Consider the following 20,493-nt stretch of genomic DNA (forward strand, 5'->3'; position numbering starts at 1 on the left):
CACAAACTGCATATATGATGACATTTCAGAAAAAAACCCATGATGGCTACAAGAAATTATGCAGTTATTTCTATTAATATTACCATATTTAGATGAAAAGGCTAGGTGTAGTCTGAATGCATAGAAAGAAACAAAAACTAACATCAAACAGTAAGATTAACTTCTAAATAATCATAGTATCAATTAAGAATTGATTCAAAACTTGTTTGGTAGTCTGCATGGGGAAATCCTTGAGATACTTAACTATAGACACTTCGAACAGTAACATTTCTTACATGTTTTATTTCTACAAACTGGTACATTTTATCACAAAAAGCTACAAGGCATATTATAACACATACTCTATTATACAGAGTGCAATGCAGTTCCAAAACAGCCACACTCAACAGCACAATTTTTGAAGTTTACTCTTTCTGTACTGAGGTAATCATAAGCTTATGCCATACAGCATTTAAAATATTTACCCCCAGACGATCCTTCCAAATGATTAGTTCAAAAACTATATCAAACTTTCAATGCACACATCAAAAAAATAGGAAGCTTAAAAAAATATACAACACAATGTTTAATCAGCTTTAACAGTCAGTTTGCTATAAAAAGCTCAACTAAAATAATCTTAATTTCATTTTAAACAAAATCAGAAACACAAAGGAATTATATGAACAAGTTCTCCACAGAATGGAATGCATGCATAGGGTGGGGAGTCTTCAACAACGTTCATTTGAGACTATTAAAAAGTCTTAGCCACTTTAGAGCAGAAATAAAAAGCTGTTTTGCCCCCCCAATATTTTTTTTTCTCATTTTCTTGCATTTAATTATCTTCAGTGTGGTCTAAAGTAAAGTCAGTTTGCTCTTCAGTTTCTTCCTCCTCTTCTTCCTCCTCTTCTTCCTCACCCTCAGCTGGCTCTTCAGCCTTGTCTTCTTCTGTCTGCTGCTCCTGAGCCTGATCATTGATTTCAAAAGGATTTTCACCCTGGATGAGAAAGTTTAACACACTTCAAATATTTGTTCCAAACTAAAACAGTGTTTATCGTTTCAGTGACTGAAGTGGCACATAGAAAAATCCCAAGTATATAAAACACAAAATTCAGCATTCAGTAAATTAAAATTACATTTTAAAATTTCTGAATCTTTTTATTAAGACCTACAAATGCTTCCTTTCCCCCAAAATTCAAATCAAATCTGAATATTAAAATAATCCCTTCTTTTCTTTATTCACTGCTAATTCCAAATAACCCTACCAAAGGCAAAAAATTCCATAAATAAAAAAATTAAATGCAGAATTATATTGACTAAACTAAAACCCATTTCATTGCTGATCCAGAAAAATTATCAAGCGGATCTTAAGGACTATTTTGAATACACTGCCATTCTAGTAGCCTTTTTCCTCTATTTCATAGGATAATTGTGAACAAGATGCACCTCAACTTTCACTTCTTTTAGATGTTTAAACACTATGAATAATCAATGAGTAACATGAAATATTGGGAGTTTCTTTGTCCTTTCATGTCTGAATAGCTGACAGAGTGACTCTGATGTGAAAATGACACCACCAACTTGCTACATCAGGATCCACAATTTTGCACAGAGAAACTCAGTGTAATATGAAAAAAAGAATGCTCATTAAGTTGTATCAGTAGTCATTAACAAAAAAATAATAATTAGAAGTTGTTGACTTGCAGTTTTGTTCTTCTTGTCAAAGGGATTTATGAAATTCATTACCTGCCTTTCAGAGTTGTACCTAGTCTATTCAACAATCTCACAGGACTTTCCTGTTTCAAGTTTTCTTTCTACTCTGCATATGCAGGATAGACAAAACCTTCTGAAATGGTGGGGTTTTTTGTTTATTTTTGTTGGTGGTAGTTTTGGGAGACTCCCCCCCCCCCGCACCCCAATGGTCCCTTGTCTTAAAACCACTGATTTGCAATCATAAGCAGGGTTTACTCCACTCCAGGAAAACTACAGGCATGTACTGGTTCATAAAGTGCTGCATAAGACAAACAGACTCTTTCAATCTGCAGTTCTTTATACGTTGAGATAAGTGTGAGAGGAAACTGTATAACCAGAAGCTGTACACATCTCACTGAGCATGTGTGTATAATGCTGAAGGAACACCAATGAAGCACTCTGAAAATGGTGGTGCCCTCCTTAGGAAGGCAATCTTGCCTTTATCTATTGACAAACAGCAAGTTCCCATCCCTCATCCCATCAACCCCCACTAGGGGGCTGTAAAGAACAACACATACACATCAAACCATAAGATGTTACCAGCAGAGACCCTTGGAAATACTTTCAAATATTTGAAACCGTGCTATCTGGTTGTCACCTTTTCTCCTTCCTAGAGAAGTTGTCTGAAACCAATTCATGCATCCCATCACCCACAACTGCTCAAAGCATAACTGAATTTGATTTTTTGGATTACAGTTAAATTCTGCATTGGCTCACTCCTATCATATTTCTGCAAGGCAAAACTGCTCTTCTGAAAGAATCCATTGATTAGGCACAAGGAAAGTTATAAGCCAATTAATCATAATTAACAAAAATAAACAAAAATAACCAACAATGTTACTACGAAAAGATACATATCTGGACAAAGAAAAAAACATTCTTGCCAAAATGAATTTACCTATATTTCCTCAAGCTGTGAATTTGCAACGCAGGCTGCCCAGCCTTTTAAAGTTTTTTAATCACAACTACTTCTGTAAACTTCCATGAGTTCTAGAAATTCTGAGGAGTATTAGACAAGAAGAATATACAGTACTTTACTACAAAGTCTATGCAGGAGTCTTTGCTTCTGAACAAGGATTAACTCATTTGTAAAGTGTTTTGTGTTCTACAGTTAGTATTGTGTAAAGACACTGCTAATATTTTCCTAAAACTTGACTTCATAGAAATGACTGATCAAATATTGACCAAATATATATAAATGCAAAATCAAAAGCGTAACTGGTAAATCTGAAAGTGGTCATTTTTTCTGCAAATAAATTAAGTTAAAGCCTGTGGCCCCATGGTGCAGCTTGGTGCTCCTTCCCACCAGTGCAGGACAGGTGGTACTCAGAACTGCAGATCTGCATGCAGCTTGGTTGATGTGCTTGCTAGGATACACAGACAGTAGGGAATTAAAACTCGGAGAGGGCTGTTTGGCTATGCATAATTTTCCCTGTAAGATGAGTTCTTGTCTCCTTTCTGATTTGTGTGTTCTATGGAGACATTCAAGGTCAGGCTGGACCAGGCTCTGAGCAACTTGGTCAGTGTGTCCCTGTTCATGGCAGGGGAGTTGGACAAGTTGACCTCTGAAGGTCCCTTTCAATGACTCTGATTCCATGATTTAAGACAGTGATGTGAAACTGGAAAAATACATTACAGTACACTCAATGTGTGAACAACCAAGATGGCAGAAACAGGAGACAGAGCAATGAGGTTAAATCCCATCCATATGGATGAAATGGTGATGTCACTAATATTACAGATGACAGCATTTTACTTTTCTTATTCACATCTTACCTTCACATACAGCTCATATCGTGCCTTGACTATTGGATTATTCAAGATACTGGTAGCAGTAAGAACACTCTCCCTTTTTATTTGTTCTCTGTAGGCCTAGGAAACAGATTTTATGGTGAACAACAATTATAAACCTGTTTAATTGTCACATATTTCAATTTGTGGTTTGTTTCTGTAAGGTAAATCATGAAAGTAATAGAAGACAAAATGCTTACTCCTGGCATTTAAGTCCAAACTACATAATAAACTGAATTAAGTTTGATAGCATTTAAGTATTATACAACAAACTACAAACAATGATGCACCTGTCCATTCCCAGTTACCTGTTCTCATCTATAGACAGATATTTCTCCATCACAGCCTAATACAGTTCATAATTACACAAGCTCAAGAAATACGTTAGTTTGGAAATCTGACTTATTGTGACAACTAAGATGATTCTTCTATTCATGTACTCTAACTCTTCTACTAGTGTTAGAAACATATCAAACTGTAATAGAATCCAAATCCATACTGCTCCTAATTCTACACTACTCTCACCTTTTTCACATTAGAAGGATAATAGACAATCAAAAAAAGACATCAGTACTATTACCTTACTGGAAAGAAGTTTTACAGTTACAATTTGAATAAGAGTCTGATACTTCATAGCAGCAAAAAAAAAAAAAAAAAAGCCCTGAAAATAAAAAACTTCTCAGCATTCACTACTGACAGCTATCAAGTACACCAACTTTTCATTAACTACAGATATTCAAATGCCAGCTATTTCATGAGACATTTACAAAGGGTATTCTAGATTTTTAGAAAAATAACACTAATACAGTTTAGAAATGATTCATTCTGCTCACCTACTATAAGATTATATCTTTAGTATTATTATTTCTTCTTTTTAAGTAATATGCCATATCTTACTTGTTTTCCTTTTGTGTGATCAGGAGACTTTAAGTGCTGCTGAACAGAACTGTGCAATGCAGGAACATACACACTGCAAGCACTGCAGTGAACAGTCTCAACTTTCATCATATGGTCATCAGCAGTAACACCTGCCAAAGAACACATAACAAGTCATTAACATGGAATTGTCATTCCAGACAACTACAAGAGGGATTAGTTATTCTATATCAGGAAAGTTAGAACTTTCAATTGTTAAACACATCAGAATGAACCACAGGGGAATATTCACGCAAATTCAGGCATAAAAATTAGGCTAACTGAAGATAACATTGAAAGAGGATGTATTTCATCTGGATACTCCAATGCCTTCTCTCCACAGACTATATATAAGAGGCAATTATGTTTGATGCCTGAGGTTATAAAACATGAACACTTACCTGCCTACATAGAGGAAGATAACATTACAACAATCAGAAGTTTGAACTCTCTCAAATATCACCTGGTTTTCAAAATCTACAATAACCAATATTCTTAACACACATTTTAATACAACAAATCAACCTTGAAACCCTCAATTTTTCCACAAAGCAGCTGAATTAGTTTTAGCCCTGATATTAATAGTTTATTTCCTTGTTGCTCCAAGCCTGATCTCCACAGTATGTGCTACCACATAAAGAGCATTTGCTCACCTTCCATGATATCTTTTTCAACAGCTTGGGCATTTTCTGTTTGGTTACTAGTCTGTTGTTTACGCATAGCTGTCTTCTTGAATTTATTCACCATACACTCCTACAGAGAATCAGAGAAAACAGTTATGAAACTAACGTGTGAGTATTTATGTTCCAGTAGGAACTTACAGAAGAAATATTACTCAGAATAATATTAAGTTATATATAATAACAATATCAATTAAGCATATTTTGAAAACCAAATAATATATTCTAATTACACTCTAATATAAAAGTATTTTGCAAGTAAAAAAAAAAAATCCCTTTTCTTACATGAAGAAACTCCATCACTACTTTGTCAAATTTGGTTTGCTTCTGAATATGATCCAGTGTTTCCTGGTGAGCTGCACTCTCCAGATGGGATTCAATTTCTTTTTCTTCAAATGTTCGAAATTTGCAAAATGAGCAAGTAAATGCCATTCTAGCAAGAGAAATGCAAGCAATAATATTACTATTAAAGGAACATTCTTCCCTCAAAAGATTGAAGACCTCACAAAACTAATCAGAAATGGAATAGAAAAAGTACTCCTTACAGAAGCCTAAATGAAAAAAAAAAGTCCAGCATTTTACCATTAAAAGCGTATCTACTACAAGTTCCAAAAAAAAAAAAGAGCTACTCTAAGACTAATTACCTTTCTGTGTAGGAAAAAAACTGCTAGACATTTTAAAGTCATTAGTATGCTTCACTGTAGCAAAACTAAGATAAGTTATGTGTAGGTAGTTCTATTTTTGCTACAAAACAGCTCACTATACATATCAAAACTGAATGAGGTCAGTTTTGTATCAGCTTAAGTCAACATTAACATAAATTTGTTTCACTGAAATATATACTTCAAAAACAGTACCATTCTAAGCTGGTTCTGAAGTGTTCAGTGATGCGTTTGTCAGAAAGAGGTTAGTAATTCATATACTTCCTGATACAGTAGGACTCAAGTGAATCATAAAACATCTTGGGTTGGAAGGGACTTTAAATATCACCTAGTTCCAACCACCCTGGTTGGTTGGAGGCACACCTCCCACTAGATCAAGTTGCTTAGAGTCCCACCCAATCTGGCCACAAACACTTCTCGGGGATGAGGTATCCCCAGCTTCTCCAGGCAGCATATGCCAGTGCCTGACCACCCTCATCATGAAGAATCTCTTCACCAATTTCTAATCAAAATTCACTCTATTAAAGAAACTGTTACCCCTTGAACTCTCCCTACAGCCCTGAACAAGAAGTCGCTCATCTTTTCTATAGGCCCCTTTAAGTACAATAAGGTTGCTATAGCCCCCCCCCCCCAGAGACTTCTCTTCTATGGACTAAATGACCCCAGCTCCCTTAACCTGATCATCCTTGTGAATCTCCTCTGGGCCCTCTCTAACAGGTCCATGTCTCTTTCTTATGCTTTGGGCCCCAGGGCTGAATATCCAGTCTTCTAAATCAAGAGATTTGGGTGCTGTTTATTTCTGCTTGTTTGATGGATTTATTTTTCATTGAAAAATCAGTCCAAAAAGGCCTTCCAGGAACAAAGACATTCTTACACAATAAGGATAAGGCAGAAGAAAACCAAAGCACACAAAACAAGTTACAACACAAACCTGTATCCATCACCGTATTTCTCACTGTTTTTTTCCCTTCTACGCCTTTGCTTCTCTCTTCTAGCTTCAATTCGCCGCTTTTCCTCCTCTTCACTTTTAGCTTCTCCTTTGGAATCTTAACATACAGAAGGATTTTAAAACATCACGTACCCCCCAAAAAATCCATCTTTCCAGGGAAAGCACTTGCCTTCCATGTTTCTGCCACAAACACCCAAGGAATAGTGAAAAATGCAGACAAAGGACTATTCACTCAGATTCACATACAAAAACAACATCTATAAAACCTTACCTGACAAAGCCAACTGACTTACCTCCAAAAGTCTGATACCCAACATCATAAGCATCCCTTGTAAAGTCTTCATATATAACAACTGCACCACTTGTATCCACTTCAATTTCCTAATTTAAAACCACAAATGTCATGAAAAAGATGCGATGCCATTCTAAATCCAAAAAACAGTTTGTCACTTTAATTCAAATAATTTGTTACTTTTTCATTTTAATCAAATACAATGAAGTGTACAGAGTAACTACATATAGACTTAATGTACCTCAAGTACTTGTAACCTCAAGTTATACATTAATCTTTAACACTTGATATGTATATGAATTAATTTCATAAGCCTTCTGACTTCGAACACAAACTTACAAATACTTTGTTGAGAATACATTAATACCTTCAGTCAACAAGAAGGAAATGATGTTTCAGTCTCAACACAGAGAAAAGATACATACCCTGATCTCAATAATCACATTTCTGGTATACTGTTGCAACTGATCTTCCTGTAAGTGGGAACTAATCTTTGCACCTTACCAGAGACTATCTGCTAACAATAACATTTCCATTCACTTTCTCTCCTTAATATGTCCCATGTCTGATCTATTCTCTCTCGTTGTAGTAGTTCCCATCATTTTCTACTTAAATTTCCTAATCCCAACCAGGTCACAGGTATGTGAAATGAAGCTGACTGCCCATAACAATATGGGGAGTGTTCACAGCACAGCTATATCACGAGAATAGCCTGGAAGTCTACAAATACATTTTAAATTCACTTTTCACAAGATATAGCACAAGTTACACCCTTCATTCAAAATCAGTAAGATTTTATGCCACCAAACTGAGATAGTTTAAGATAAAATGGGAAAAAAGTTTACAAAAAACTTTCATAATTAAGTGCTTAGTCCTTAAATAACTAGCTTAATAATTACCTGTATTAAGGTATACTGTACAAACCTCCAAACTAATCAAACATTTTCCAGTTCTGAGAGTCTTACCTCTATAGTAGAATCCTGGAAAGATGACTTCATATCTATAAGCATAAAATGAGGAAGAAATAAATAATACAAAACTGCTGTTTAATATCACTATCAATTAATTTTAAAGCAGCTAAGTTACCCAGGAAAAAAAATATTATCCTGCATTTAAGACAGTCTACATCTACAATTATCATATTTTAATAGCACTAGAAATAAAACCAGATATCCACAGAAACAAACAAACCATACTTTTAGAAACAATCACTGCTATTTAACTCCAAAAACTAAGAAAGTAATAACTTTGAGACAGGTTATACATTAAAAATGATTTTTTAAAAAATCACTGAAATACATCCTATGTTGTGTGCATCAGTTTCCTGTTACTTGAAATCCACTTTTTTAGTTTCAGCCACACTACATTGCTCAGAGCACCTTTCAGTGTAGGTCTTAATAAACTGCACTAAGCTTCTCAACAGATAGAACAGTTACAAAATAGCACATGAAGACTTCTTCCTAAATATTAAAACTAAATAATTGCTAATAAATAAGTAGTAGTGATTTTTACTTAATGTTGGCTCTTTATCACTTACTAGATGATTTTTTCTGTGTCAACTTCAAAATAGGTTTTGTCATTTTGGGTTTCTTGATAAATGTCCCACCAGGTTTGTTGTATGGCTGTGGCATCATTTTCCTTTTTATTCCTCTTGCAGCAACTGCTGCAGGGCTGGGTTTGTTATGATAGTCAACAACAATTCCAGGTCTGTGCATTCCTCCAAAGTCTCCCATATGCTGGAAATTCATGAAAAGAAGGTATTAGTATATGAAATCAATAGACATAAAACAATTACTTGTACAAGTGTTTACAATTAAACCGCAAATTAAAACGTGCATTCTGGAACAAAATGCAGGGGAAATTTAAGTTTCCAATTTCAATGTTTTGTGCAAAGGCTGTGTGGGTGTTTGTCCAGTAAAATACACACACACACCTATATAAAAATAGTGTTTCTGCTTATTCAGAACCATTGTCCAAAATGACGAACATGCCTGTCAGTCTCACCCTAGCATCTTTGCTTCCCTCTTCAGATTTTCTACATGAAAACTTGTCCTTCCGTGAAAAAAACAGCTAACCAAATCATTTTTTCCCTACACTCCAGTTGACAGCCATTTAAAAAAAAAAAAGAAACTTCTATATGCCCAATGATCAGCAACTGAAAACTTAATAAAGGTTATCCAGTGATAAACTTGAAGGAAGCTCAGTCTCTCTTTTAATTAGTCATTCCAGGATGATGCATGACAGTGAACTCAAAAGTTGTGCTTCACACAAAAACTATGCCAGCAACAGGAATGAAAATTCATTTGAAAAAACTAAGGCTTTCTATCATATCTGAAATGCTCTAGAGACATTTATGGACATCTGTTTACAGAAACAACCTCTGAGTAATCTGAAGAGGGAGAAATTAGGCAGCCATTTTTTTCCAAAGCGCTAACATTTTTCTCAATACTAGCTCAGCTATTTGATTAATAAAGGGCAGAAGGGAGCCCACTGACTGGTTGGGCATATTGGATAAGCAGAAATATTCCCATCACTGTGAGAAGAAAATTACTGCTACACTAGCAAAGTTAAATGAACATGAAAATAACTTCAAACATACAAAATGTATGCCCACTTTATCAGCAGATTTTAAATCACAAAGTGAATGTACCAGAACAGGTTACTTGTCTTAATCAGAAGTCCATGCACAAGAACTCCATGTTAATTTATTTAGTTGAGATAGTTACAGAACTACCTAGTATGTATATTTACACTGCATGTATATAAAATTTGATATGAAGTCAGCACTTGAATAATGTCAAGTACGTTTTTTTTTTTTAAACAGTATCTATTAAAGGTGCAATGCATTTTAAATATAGTAAGTAGTTTAGTTCTTATGTAATAAAGGACAATGCAGAGGCCTACAAAGATAGATTTTAAAAAGCAAAAACAAAGAAGAAATTAGGCTGCTTGGTCAAAAATTTGCACAAAACTTTCAGATCCAAACGAGTTCTGAAAGGATGGCATCAAAGCTTAGGAATCAAGTGCTTTCAGCTTGAAAAGTAAAGAAATAAGAAGATCAGACTATTTCTAAAACCATGCTACATGCTAGCTAGTAGCCATGTGCAAACCTGAGCTAAAATTTGAATATGGCAACTACAGTATACAAGAATGCTGCAAAGTAAATCTTCTGAAACAAAACCAACACACAATTAGGCACTTAAAAAAAGAAAAAAAACAAATAATCTTCCTCTACACTTCAAGCTACAAACAACTTGTGAAGTTTAACATTAAAGAATCACTTCCCAAAGAAACATGGCACACAAGAATTTTGAAAGTGAAGTTGCATCTAGAGGCATAGACAGAAAAGCACTCACTGAACTCTTTATGCTTTGAAGTTAAAAATATATATATATATATATATATCAGAATTGAGATTATAAAACCAATGTAAAGGGACACCATCAACTTAAACTTCATATTTCTGCCAAGATGATTTCTTAATTAACTCCAATTTTTCCTCTAAGTCATTTAACATTAAGCATTACTGCTCCAAATTGTCTGTGAACCACTATTTGTGTATGTTTAAAACTGACATACTTTTCACATCCTATCCTGGAAGTCGCTGAAAAAGAGTTACAACACAGCTGCTAAATAAAACATACACAATTAAGAGGACTAGGAACATTACCTGGAAATCAATCTCAGGTCTGTGAAAGAATCTGATTTCAAGTTGATGATGACCCTTTTAATGATGCTTCAATTTTAAATGAGAATCATTTGTAACAGCTAACCACCTACCTTCACAATTTCCTCCTCATCATTCTTTCAATACACAAGTCATGTGCATTTTTCAATATACAAGCACATGTTGAACATATTAAAGATTTAGCTAAGATTTTTACCTTTACAGGAAACAAAAACTACTCTAGCATTTACAACCTGGGTTTTATTTTTTGCATATACATTGCACCTTTAACCTACTCAAAACTTCAAATGGCTTTGAATTAAACTTTTACAATACTCAAAAATTTCCCCACCAGCAAGAAGGATGCTAGTGTTTACAAGGAAAAATGCAAGTCCTTTTAATCCCTTTTAGACCAAACCTATTACTTTTATCTTCACCTTTCACACAAAAGGAGAGATTTAATAAACCTTATCAACTAGTCTTCTATTATTCATTACTTTCGAAAGAGAAAGACTGCGTTCTACTTGAAGACAGCTTCAAGGGGGTAAACAACATCAACCATGACAGTTTGCTTGGACAAAAAAAGGACAACAAAAACACAACACACTGTATTGAACAGTGTCTCAATTTTATAGCAGTGGTCTTGAAAGGGTTTAAAAGAGTGTCTAGTGAAAAGAATCTGAAAAGATTCTGTACTTACTCCTCGGCCTCGGCCTCTGCCTGTTGATGGTCCTCCAAAAGCATCATAGTTTCTGCTTCCAAATCCACTTTCAGGATAAGCAGGCGTTCCTCTCCCCCGAGAGCCTACAGGTGCAGGCTTCATATGGGGTGAAGAAAAACTGCTGTAGGAAGAGTAACTCTCTCTTCCTCTGTCCTCCATAAACCCAGGCCTCAATTTTGAACGGGAGTAAGGTGCTTCCCAGCTAGACCCGCCCTGGTTTCTACCTCCGAAAGAGTCAAGGCTATTCCGGTAGGAGTTGTCAAATCGACCACCATAACTACCTCCGAAGCGGCTTTGTTCGGGTTCATTATAACCATAGCCAGATCTGTACAGATCTCGCCCACCCAGAGAAGACCCGGAGTCGTAAGACTCATAAGGTCCAAACCTGGAAAAGTTGCACAGTGAGGAGAAAAAAAAGTAAGCTTACTAAAGTTATACATTTCAAAAGACAAGTTATCAGTTGACATTTATCAACTAAAATCAATTTACTACTATACTGGTCTGTACACTTGTGTTATTGTTTAATCTTGATTAGGGCTGGGCAAGCGACACTATGACCAGATAGAAAGCTATCTGAGCCATTTTTGCTACAAGGAATTCTAAAGTTCAGTATGCATGAACTTTGCTTAGTTAAAATTTTCGGCAACATTTGCTAAAATATGATTAGAGCCCAGCCCTAGTCTCATGACAATAATCACCTGCAGACATTCACAGGCCAGTCAAACTCTCCCTTCTTCAAAATCATGCCCTCATAGTTTAACAGTTAAACAGCAGTTAAAAGGTGGCTTAGCTCTCAACTGAGAGAAAATTTTTTTTAGTGGTACAGTTGTGAGTCTTAAACATCCCAGAACTCTGATTTTAAAGAAAAATTAGAGTGCTCTTCCATTCATATTAATACTTTTTAGAAATCTCCTTCCCTGAAATATTCAGTATCCCGTTAAAGGTTCACCATCTTCAGTACACATATATCTTTTGTTTGCAGACCATTAAGTCTAGCAACTCAGGATTTTTGAGGTTTATCACAATCCATGCACAGTGAACAAAAATACAGCCTTTGAAATTTCACAGTAAAGAAACAAGGAGCTGAAATCTTTAGCTATTTACTAAGTTTGTTTTACTTTAGGAGAGAGTCAGGCTGAATATCATCTGTATTTGTAACCAGTTGGAAGGGAAACACATAGTATCCCTACAGAGTTACAGTAGGTGATTCAGCAGGAGCCGGGATAGACAACCCCTTGACTGATAAAATACAAGCTAGAACAGACTCAGCACCTGGGATCTACAGGAAACTGAACACCTTCATTTTAAAACATCTTGTAGAAGACCCAGAACTACACAGAAAATGACACTATCTATAGAAAGAGTCCATGCACAATATAAACGTTACATGGCAAGAGGTATTTCCATGTTCAAAGACATTCAACATCAATCATATGCAGATTACTGTATGGTAGGTACAGCTCATTCCTGAATCTCTGCTCAGACTTTCAAGTCAATCTTAATGCTCATCAATAAACAAATTAAACTGAACTAAAATGTTTAACAGAACCATGCAGCAAAACACAACATTTCTCCAGCCTACCTACTTAGTTCTGTCCTTGCCCAGTGGTACTGCAGTGACTACAAAGAAGAATCATAGTGTAGGCTGGCTAGAGTCGGACAAGAATTCAAAGGCGCACACAAGAAAACCATCAGATTATCAAAGTTTTCTTCACGTGTTATTTCTTCTGAGATTGAATCACTACTCTGGAAAGCATGCTTTTTGAATATGATACTGTACCCTAAATCAAATCAGCTGCTTCTCACTGGTTTTTTGGGTTTGTTTTTTTTTTTTAATCTGAAAGAGCAACAGGAATAATATCCTAGCGTTAAATACACAACTTTATGACCACTGCACCAGAAAATTTATTTTTAGACCAATCCATCTTTCAAAGCAGCCTAGAACAAGCACACAATTTTGAATATAATCAGTACCTGCCAATGAAATAATCTGGACATGACTTTCAGATTCAATACCAAGATCATTTGAGCACGCCACATTCAAACCAAAGAGCACATATCCTAAATGTTCCTTGAAAACGGAATGTTGATAGATTCAGTCTAAGGCACTAAACCAATTAGGTCTAATCTGCTATGTCAGAAACAGTATGTCAGGCCAATCAGCTACGAATTACTAACCATTACAAAAAAAATAAAAAATCCATTTTCATTCAAAGATACATTGTTTCACTATCAAACATTTCCACAAGTGTTGATTGTTACAGTCTAACTTTTACAGTTAAATATTTGCCAGTAGTTAACAAATACAAAGATTCAGAACAAAAGTGTTCATAAAAAAATCGTAACAACATGCCTCAGGAACACTTAAGTTAGAGAGCAGAATGATTTAAACTTAAAATTGGATTAAATCAATTCTTGGGAGAACTGAAGGATCATTTTACCTGTTACCACCACCACCACCTCCTCCTCCTCCTCCACCTCCATGACTCTCCATCCCATAGGACTGGTTAAGGTAAGAGTCCATGGATCGTGGGCCACCATAGCCTCCATGCCCATAATCACGGTCCATGTCTAAAAAAAGAGCAGAAAAACGTTTATTAAGAAAGCAAGAAAGAAGTCTTATTTAGTAGCCTAGCTTATACTCTTAAATAAACCATTTAATTTTTGCCACAGCGCTTACAAACAAAATACCAAACTTTCAGTTGTGAGTTAATTTCACTACTGTGCTGAGGGAAGCCGTGCATCTTTGTCATCATACAAAGACCTCTTAATTGAAATCAAGATCACTTTTTTCCCAATAGATCAGGATTATTGTTCCATCAGCTGGAGTTTAGACACAAGTTAAATTAAGAGAACTAAAATGAAGCTTGATGAAAACATCAGAAGTTAGCACAGAATGATGACCATTTCCCACTGTCTAGTATGACACACAGTTCACAGACACCTGGCCATACAATGCCACAAGAAACACATGTTGACAGAGGTGCTAGTTCAAGGTCACAACGCATATCATGCTGTTGTGCAGACACTGTATGTAGGCTCCAGTCAGAAGAATTTTCTCCATTCTAGCACCAACAAAAACCCACCACAACCAGCACTGAGCTGCAGCTGACCAACTCCACAAAGATGGTTGTATTTTATAGCTGATGTCACTTTATGACATCTTTGTATCTTGTAAGGAAGTCAGGCAAAAGAACCAAGTTTCTCCCCAGCACTGTAAGTGCTCTGTAAAAGCTCTAAGATAGCGCCATAGATCTGCATAACAAGTATGATCCAGCCTTCCCACAGCATACACCATTTCCCTTCAACAGTATCTGCGTGACCCAAACTGCTTCCCAGTGCTGACCAACACTAAAATAGCCTGTCAAGTCAAGCCTCTTAGAGAAGGTAATGCAAAGAAAGACAGTCAGCAAATGCAGGAAGAATAAAAATATAACCACAAAAAGATTTGCGCACAGTGACAAGAGTAGTTTCGACATTTCAAAATCTCCAAGTTCAAGATAGACTTTTCCAGAATAAGACAGTAAGCTCAAGTGAAGTAGTAAGAAACATTCTCCATTTAAAGAAACACAGTAATTCCGTGTACACATCAATTTCATGGAAATAACTGTAGCAATGAATTAAGTATATAAAATATTTCCTGCTTGTAACTTCTCGTTAGATCAGAACAATGTTGCAAGTTACTCTCTTACATCCCTTAAGAAAGAAAACTCCACAAGTAGTATTTATCTGATTATCACACTGTCACACGGATGTTCTTAAAGAACCTCAACAGCCTCCAAGAAATGGAGATTTGTTGTTGCTGTCGTTTTCTTTCAATGAGCACACGCACTTTTTAGAAAGTTAAGGATGATACTTCTAGAACTTTGAAGTCATACTGAATATTCCCGTATTTAGAACTTACAACAAAGACACAGCAAAGTAGGAAATAAAAGCTGCTGAAAGCACTAATCACATAACATCAACTTCAAGCATAAGAAGTTAAACTAAGGAATCCAATAAGACTTCCAATGTAAGCATCCAGCATTCCTCCCACCCAGACTTACTGGGCTGCCTTTTACCTATGCTGTATGATTTAAAAGGGAGTTGAAAGAAGTACAAAGATGTGACATGAAGTCAGCACCTGCACGGCTTCCCACTACAAGAAACTGGAGGCAACAAATGAAAAAAAAAACAAAAACAAAACACAATCGGATGCTTTCTCACAAAACAGATATTTAAGTCCCAGAGTTGCTCTTCGACAAGATGTTACTGAAAAGTTGCATGCATTTCCATGGTACAGAAAGTTTCTAAGCTACCAATCAGGCAAGGCATATAAGTATATCCAAGAAGTACTCGTGTTACTCCTTTCACATCCCCAAGTGGACTGGGTGACATGCAGGACATGGGCAAAGCAGGAAGCAGACAACTCTTTGACCTGGCCTAAGAACAGGTGCTTTTACCATCTTCTTCCATCTTTACCATTAGCTGCTCCAGATTGTTGAGCAGAAGCTATTGTTCCAACCACTGGCCTCAGTTGGTCATTCTGCCAGCCATAAACTTAACCAAAGAAGATTTACAACATTTATGCTTCGTGCCCAGAGCTTGGCAAAGATATTGCATACAAATAACAAGTGTAATGCTTTTTCAGGCACTGAGCTCTTCCTTACTTTGAAATGTGTTCTCCAGATATGCTTTATCCTAAGAGGTGAAAGGGGGAAATATAGAAGCCAGTAAATATCATCTGCACATAGCCAAATAAGAATCACTTGTACAGTTTTGATTATTACAGTCTCAAGAGAAATAGTCTGAGTTCACAAACCTGACCACAGCAACATCAATATCCCATCGCACTCACCACTTTTGATTCTCCTGCTCACCAAAGCCAGCCAGCGAGCATAAAAACATCTGCACAGAACAATTTTTTCAGCCTGCAGCCTGCTCCCTGATCACTGTCATGTTAGCAGCAGCTATCATCACCAGCAGAAATGCACAGAGTAAAATGGGAAGATATTTCATGTGCTAAGAGAACACATTCTTAAATGCTGGGGAAAAAAAACACAGCTGGGAATTGTACTGAACAATGTCTCATACTGAAAACAATTCTGAAGTTTTTTTACTTGGGTTTTATTTAAGTTTAAAGAGTAGCTGTTTAGAAAGGAAAGCTCTGAGGAAGTATCGTATCTGCATATCTATGAATACTTTCAAGAGAAATAGAAGGAAAAAGGAAGTTCACAGTCACTCCTGAAGTTTAAATAAGGAGTAAATCTCTGAACTGATGAAGTCACTGACAAAGTATCTGAAACAGTTTGATGGAGGAATGCATCAGGTTTTGGCATCAGCAGCCTCACGCACAAATACAGCTGGATGAGTGAGACAGTGAGCTAAAGTACAGGAATAGCACAGCAAACAACAATTCCACTTCCCATTTCCAAATTATATTTAAAGGTTCTTGGGGAAAAGGGAGAAAAGTTAAAACAAAGGGGGGAAAATACATTACCTTTAAGATTAAAAAAATTGGGTCACCAAAAGGCAAGTCCCATTTACAAATTAAAATGTCTGCGTACATGTATTCCTTCAGTTTAAGGAAAGAATTTTAAAAAAATGCCCAATCTAGTGGATGATTTAAAATTGCTGCAAGATAATGTCTCATTATACAGCAAAGAGAAAACAGTTTTCCTCAGGAAGTAGGATGATAAACACATAGTAGATAAGAATAAGGTTCCACTGGTACAAATGACTCTAGGAGACAGAGATGCTTGTAAAGAAGAAAATAAGATTAGAGGACAATGAAAATGTTCACAGCACAAAGAAGTGATATAGTTCCCAACAGCGTTATCCCCATGGAGCATGTAAGAAGGGAGAAAGTTCTTGTAGTAATGAATAATGAAAAGCTTCAGTAAAACTTAATCTCAGTAATCTTAAAACAATAAAAACAATTACAGATCTGAAATAAAATCTACTTGCCTATAATATTTTTCATTTGTAAATCACAGTGACTACAACAAGCTTAAGGATTCACAACAGTAAGCAGCACTTTTTTCCATTGACATCTTATTTGTTTTTTAATAACTTTAAGATCACAACCTTGTCATTAGATATAGAAGATTTAATGCATTATTAAGTCCCACGTAAGCCAAGGCACCATGTATATGAATGTTAAGATTTGGAGCAAAAGTCGTTTACCCCTCTGGATTACAAGGACAGTAGTTATAGAAACCAAAATATTAACATTGTCATAAAATTTATTTGACAGGCCACATCATCCATGTCTCCAACCAAATCATCAGCATGGGTCAACGGCAGAATCACAGTCATCAACAACCATCCAATGAAAGGCATGCTTCCAACCAGCTACAAGTTTCCAACAGGAAGCACTTAGCCAAGACCCAGGCAAAGATGAAAGCACTGAACATTCATCCTCTGTTGCCATCTACTGGACCCCCTGCAAAATAGGCCTTCAGCCTACTGTACAGAATCAGGGTAAAACAAAGGTTCATTTATTCCTTACTAATGTATATACAATGCACAAACATTAATGTCAAATCTTTAAAGCTGCATACATCATAACTAACTTGTTTAATTATTATAATTAAGCTGTACATTACTTATATCATAAGAAAGAGTATAGCAGAGGTACATTGAAGCAATATTTTAATTGTACAATATACGTTCCATCAGTTACTTCTCATAGGATGAGCCTACATTCATTTTAATGCTACTATCATCAGATCTCAGAAAAATAGGTTCTGGTTATTGACTACAGTTAACATTTGAATAAGATAATAAAAACTGCCGATTAAGAACCTTCTCTACAAAATATCTAAGGGAAATTTAATTATGGACCGATACAAAAACTTTACAAAAAATAGGGCCAGAGCTTTTCATTATTTATTTCATTCTGAAGACAAATAATTCAAAAACAGTATTATTGGCAAAGGAGCTAAGACTCAAGGAGTACATCATAAAAACAATCATACTGCAACCAAAGATGCTTCTGTAAATCCATGTTTACTCCACATAACAGCCAGCGAGTGCATCAAGAGATCCAATAGTAAATACTTATTTGGTGATATCTGCAAACAAAGCTTAGGTACAGTTTATGGCAAAGCTTTTATATTAACACATTAACAACTTCTTGGTACTTGCTTGCATGCTGGCATGAAATGTCAGAATTACTTGAGTCTTACTAAACTCATAACCTTACTCATCTTACAACTATACATTCCTTTCAGCTGTATGTACACAATACTTTGATAACACATAAACAAAAGCTAAGTTCTGCTCTATCACATTTATTTATATGCTTTTTTTTTCCTTCCCAAACTTGCAAAGTTCAAAAAAATAAAAATCTGACTTCTGCTTTTTCCCACAGCTGTATAAAAGGGGGAACCACCCCCAACATCAACATGATGGGTTGATGGTTGGACAAGATGACCTTAGTGATCTTTTCCAACCTTAATGATTCTGCAATCCTTAAAACCTCATTGATACCCTTTTCTTTTCAATATAAGTTGTGAAAATAAAATACAGCAGTCCATAAGAAAGCAGATTACTGACTTATGCAAAAAGCATAGTCGTAAGAAAGCGTGTATCCCCCCATCCCCGCTCCTTGAACACCTCAGCTCTGACTGGGAACGTGCAGGAGCCCATGTTGACATGCCCAAGACAAACACCAAGCCAGCTATCCTCTTCCAGAACACAACATCTGCAGTCATACCGCGCCACGTATTTCTAATAACCCTTTTTTTATTGTTATTATTATTTTTGTAAATACTGACTGTTCAGCCCCAACGCTTTTTACAGGTTAGATTTATTTATAGCTCATACCTGAGACTGACCCACTGGGCATGTTCACACCACAATGCATGGGGGTATCTGGGAATCTCCAATCTCTGTCTTCAGCTGGAGAGGATGGGTCAGTGAGAATGACTTAGTGCTTAGCGAGAGCTGGAGGGGAGAGACAGGGAGCCGCGGCGGAGCGGCTCTCTCTCCTGTCGGACCTCCGGTCTCCTGACACGGCCCCTCACGGAGCTCGCCCCGAGCTCCCCCCGGCCCGGCCCGGCCCTGCCCGCGCCCCCGCCCGCCGCCCGCCCGCCGCCCACTCGCCCCCCGAGGGCCGCCCCCGCCCGCGCCGCCCCCGCCCGCCCGCGCCCCGGGAGGCCCTCGTCCCGCGCAGCCCTCCCGCCGCCGGCCGCCGCCACAGCTCCCCCGGCCCGGGAGGGGCGGCGAGGAGGAGGAGGAGGAGGACGAGGAGGTGGGTGCCGGTGGGGTTCCGTCCTGCGCGGAACAAAGCGGCCGCTGCCATCTTGAGACGCGGCCGGACCCCGCGGCAGCAGCGGGGACGGCGGCCGGGCCCTGCCCTTACTCTGGGGGTGCGCTCTCACCTTCCCCGTAGTCCATGGCGGCGGCGGGCCCCGCTCCCTGCTCCCACGCAGCTGGCGGCCGCGGCGGCGTCTCCGACTTCCGTCAATGGCGCCTTCCACCACAACGAGGCGAGGCGGGCCCTGCGCGCGGCAGCGGGGCCACGGCGCGCGGCGATTGGCCCGTGCGCGACCGTCACGTGAACAGCCCGGCCGGAGAGGAGAAGGTCCGTGCCGGCGGCGGCGCTTTATGAGTGCCGCGCGGGGTGCCCGGATCTGCGGGGTCATGCGCGAGGCTGCGCGGCCGCCATGTTAGGTGCTGGCAGCCGCCATTTTACGTTATGGCAGCGAGCCTTGTCGTGCTTGGAGGCGCACCGGGGTTATCAGCGGCTAAACAGCCGCAACTTTGCCACGCCTTTCTTCTCCCTAACGTGTATTCGGCCCTCAGTGAAAACACGGGGGCTATGGCAGAAAACGCTCTCCTCCAGCAATTTGATGGGAGTGAGCACCTGGAGCTGCTTCCCAATGCTCCACACAGTGTGGTAGGGAGCGCAACCCATCTCCTCAGTAGTATCTGAGGTGCAGCTTGGTGATGTTACAAACCACCAGCAGAGAGGCACTCACGCTGTCCCCTTGTCCTGCTCCCGCAATGGCTGCACTGCCCTCATGTGTTGCTGGCTCTTTGGAGTGCCTCAGGCCTTCCTGGGGTAAACTAGTAAATAACTATGAATAGAAGGCCTTAGTTT

General features: G+C 37.9%; 1 protein-coding gene across 2 annotated transcripts; it reads right to left on the minus strand.

The window, feature by feature from the left end:
- Positions 1–253: 253 nt before the first annotated feature.
- ZNF326 (zinc finger protein 326) lies at positions 254–19,996 on the minus strand. 2 transcript variants are annotated; one of them, XM_031614706.2, is made up of 13 exons: positions 19,772–19,996; positions 19,215–19,289; positions 13,847–13,976; positions 11,385–11,790; positions 8,555–8,753; positions 7,983–8,017; positions 7,019–7,106; positions 6,708–6,822; positions 5,400–5,547; positions 5,088–5,187; positions 4,417–4,547; positions 3,505–3,600; positions 254–973 (listed from the first exon to the last, which is right to left on the minus strand). In XM_031614706.2, exons 1-13 carry the CDS (start codon positions 19,785–19,787, stop codon positions 812–814), a joined length of 1,701 nt encoding a protein of 566 aa, XP_031470566.1. In that variant the 5' UTR covers positions 19,788–19,996; the 3' UTR covers positions 254–811. The 2 variants fall into 2 exon arrangements, with proteins under 2 accessions (XP_031470566.1, XP_031470567.1); XM_031614707.2 differs by lacking the exon at positions 19,215–19,289 and having other exon boundaries at positions 19,772–19,995.
- Between the last annotated feature and the right edge of the window lie 497 nt (positions 19,997–20,493).

Source organism: Phasianus colchicus, chromosome 9 (genome assembly GCF_987193195.1).
Source record: "Phasianus colchicus chromosome 9, bPhaCol1.hap1.1, whole genome shotgun sequence".
In the NCBI taxonomy this organism is placed as follows: Eukaryota; Metazoa; Chordata; class Aves; order Galliformes; family Phasianidae; genus Phasianus; species Phasianus colchicus.

Excerpts from the sequence above, each read along its gene's own strand:
- ZNF326 (XM_031614706.2), bottom strand. Across the intron at positions 8,754-11,384 it reads GCAGAGGCCGAGGCCGAGGA|CATATGGGAGACTTTGGAGG; the intron begins GTAAGTACAGAA and ends ATGAATTTCCAG. Across the intron at positions 5,548-6,707 it reads AAATACGGTGATGGATACAG|AATGGCATTTACTTGCTCAT; the intron begins GTTTGTGTTGTA and ends TTCTCTTGCTAG.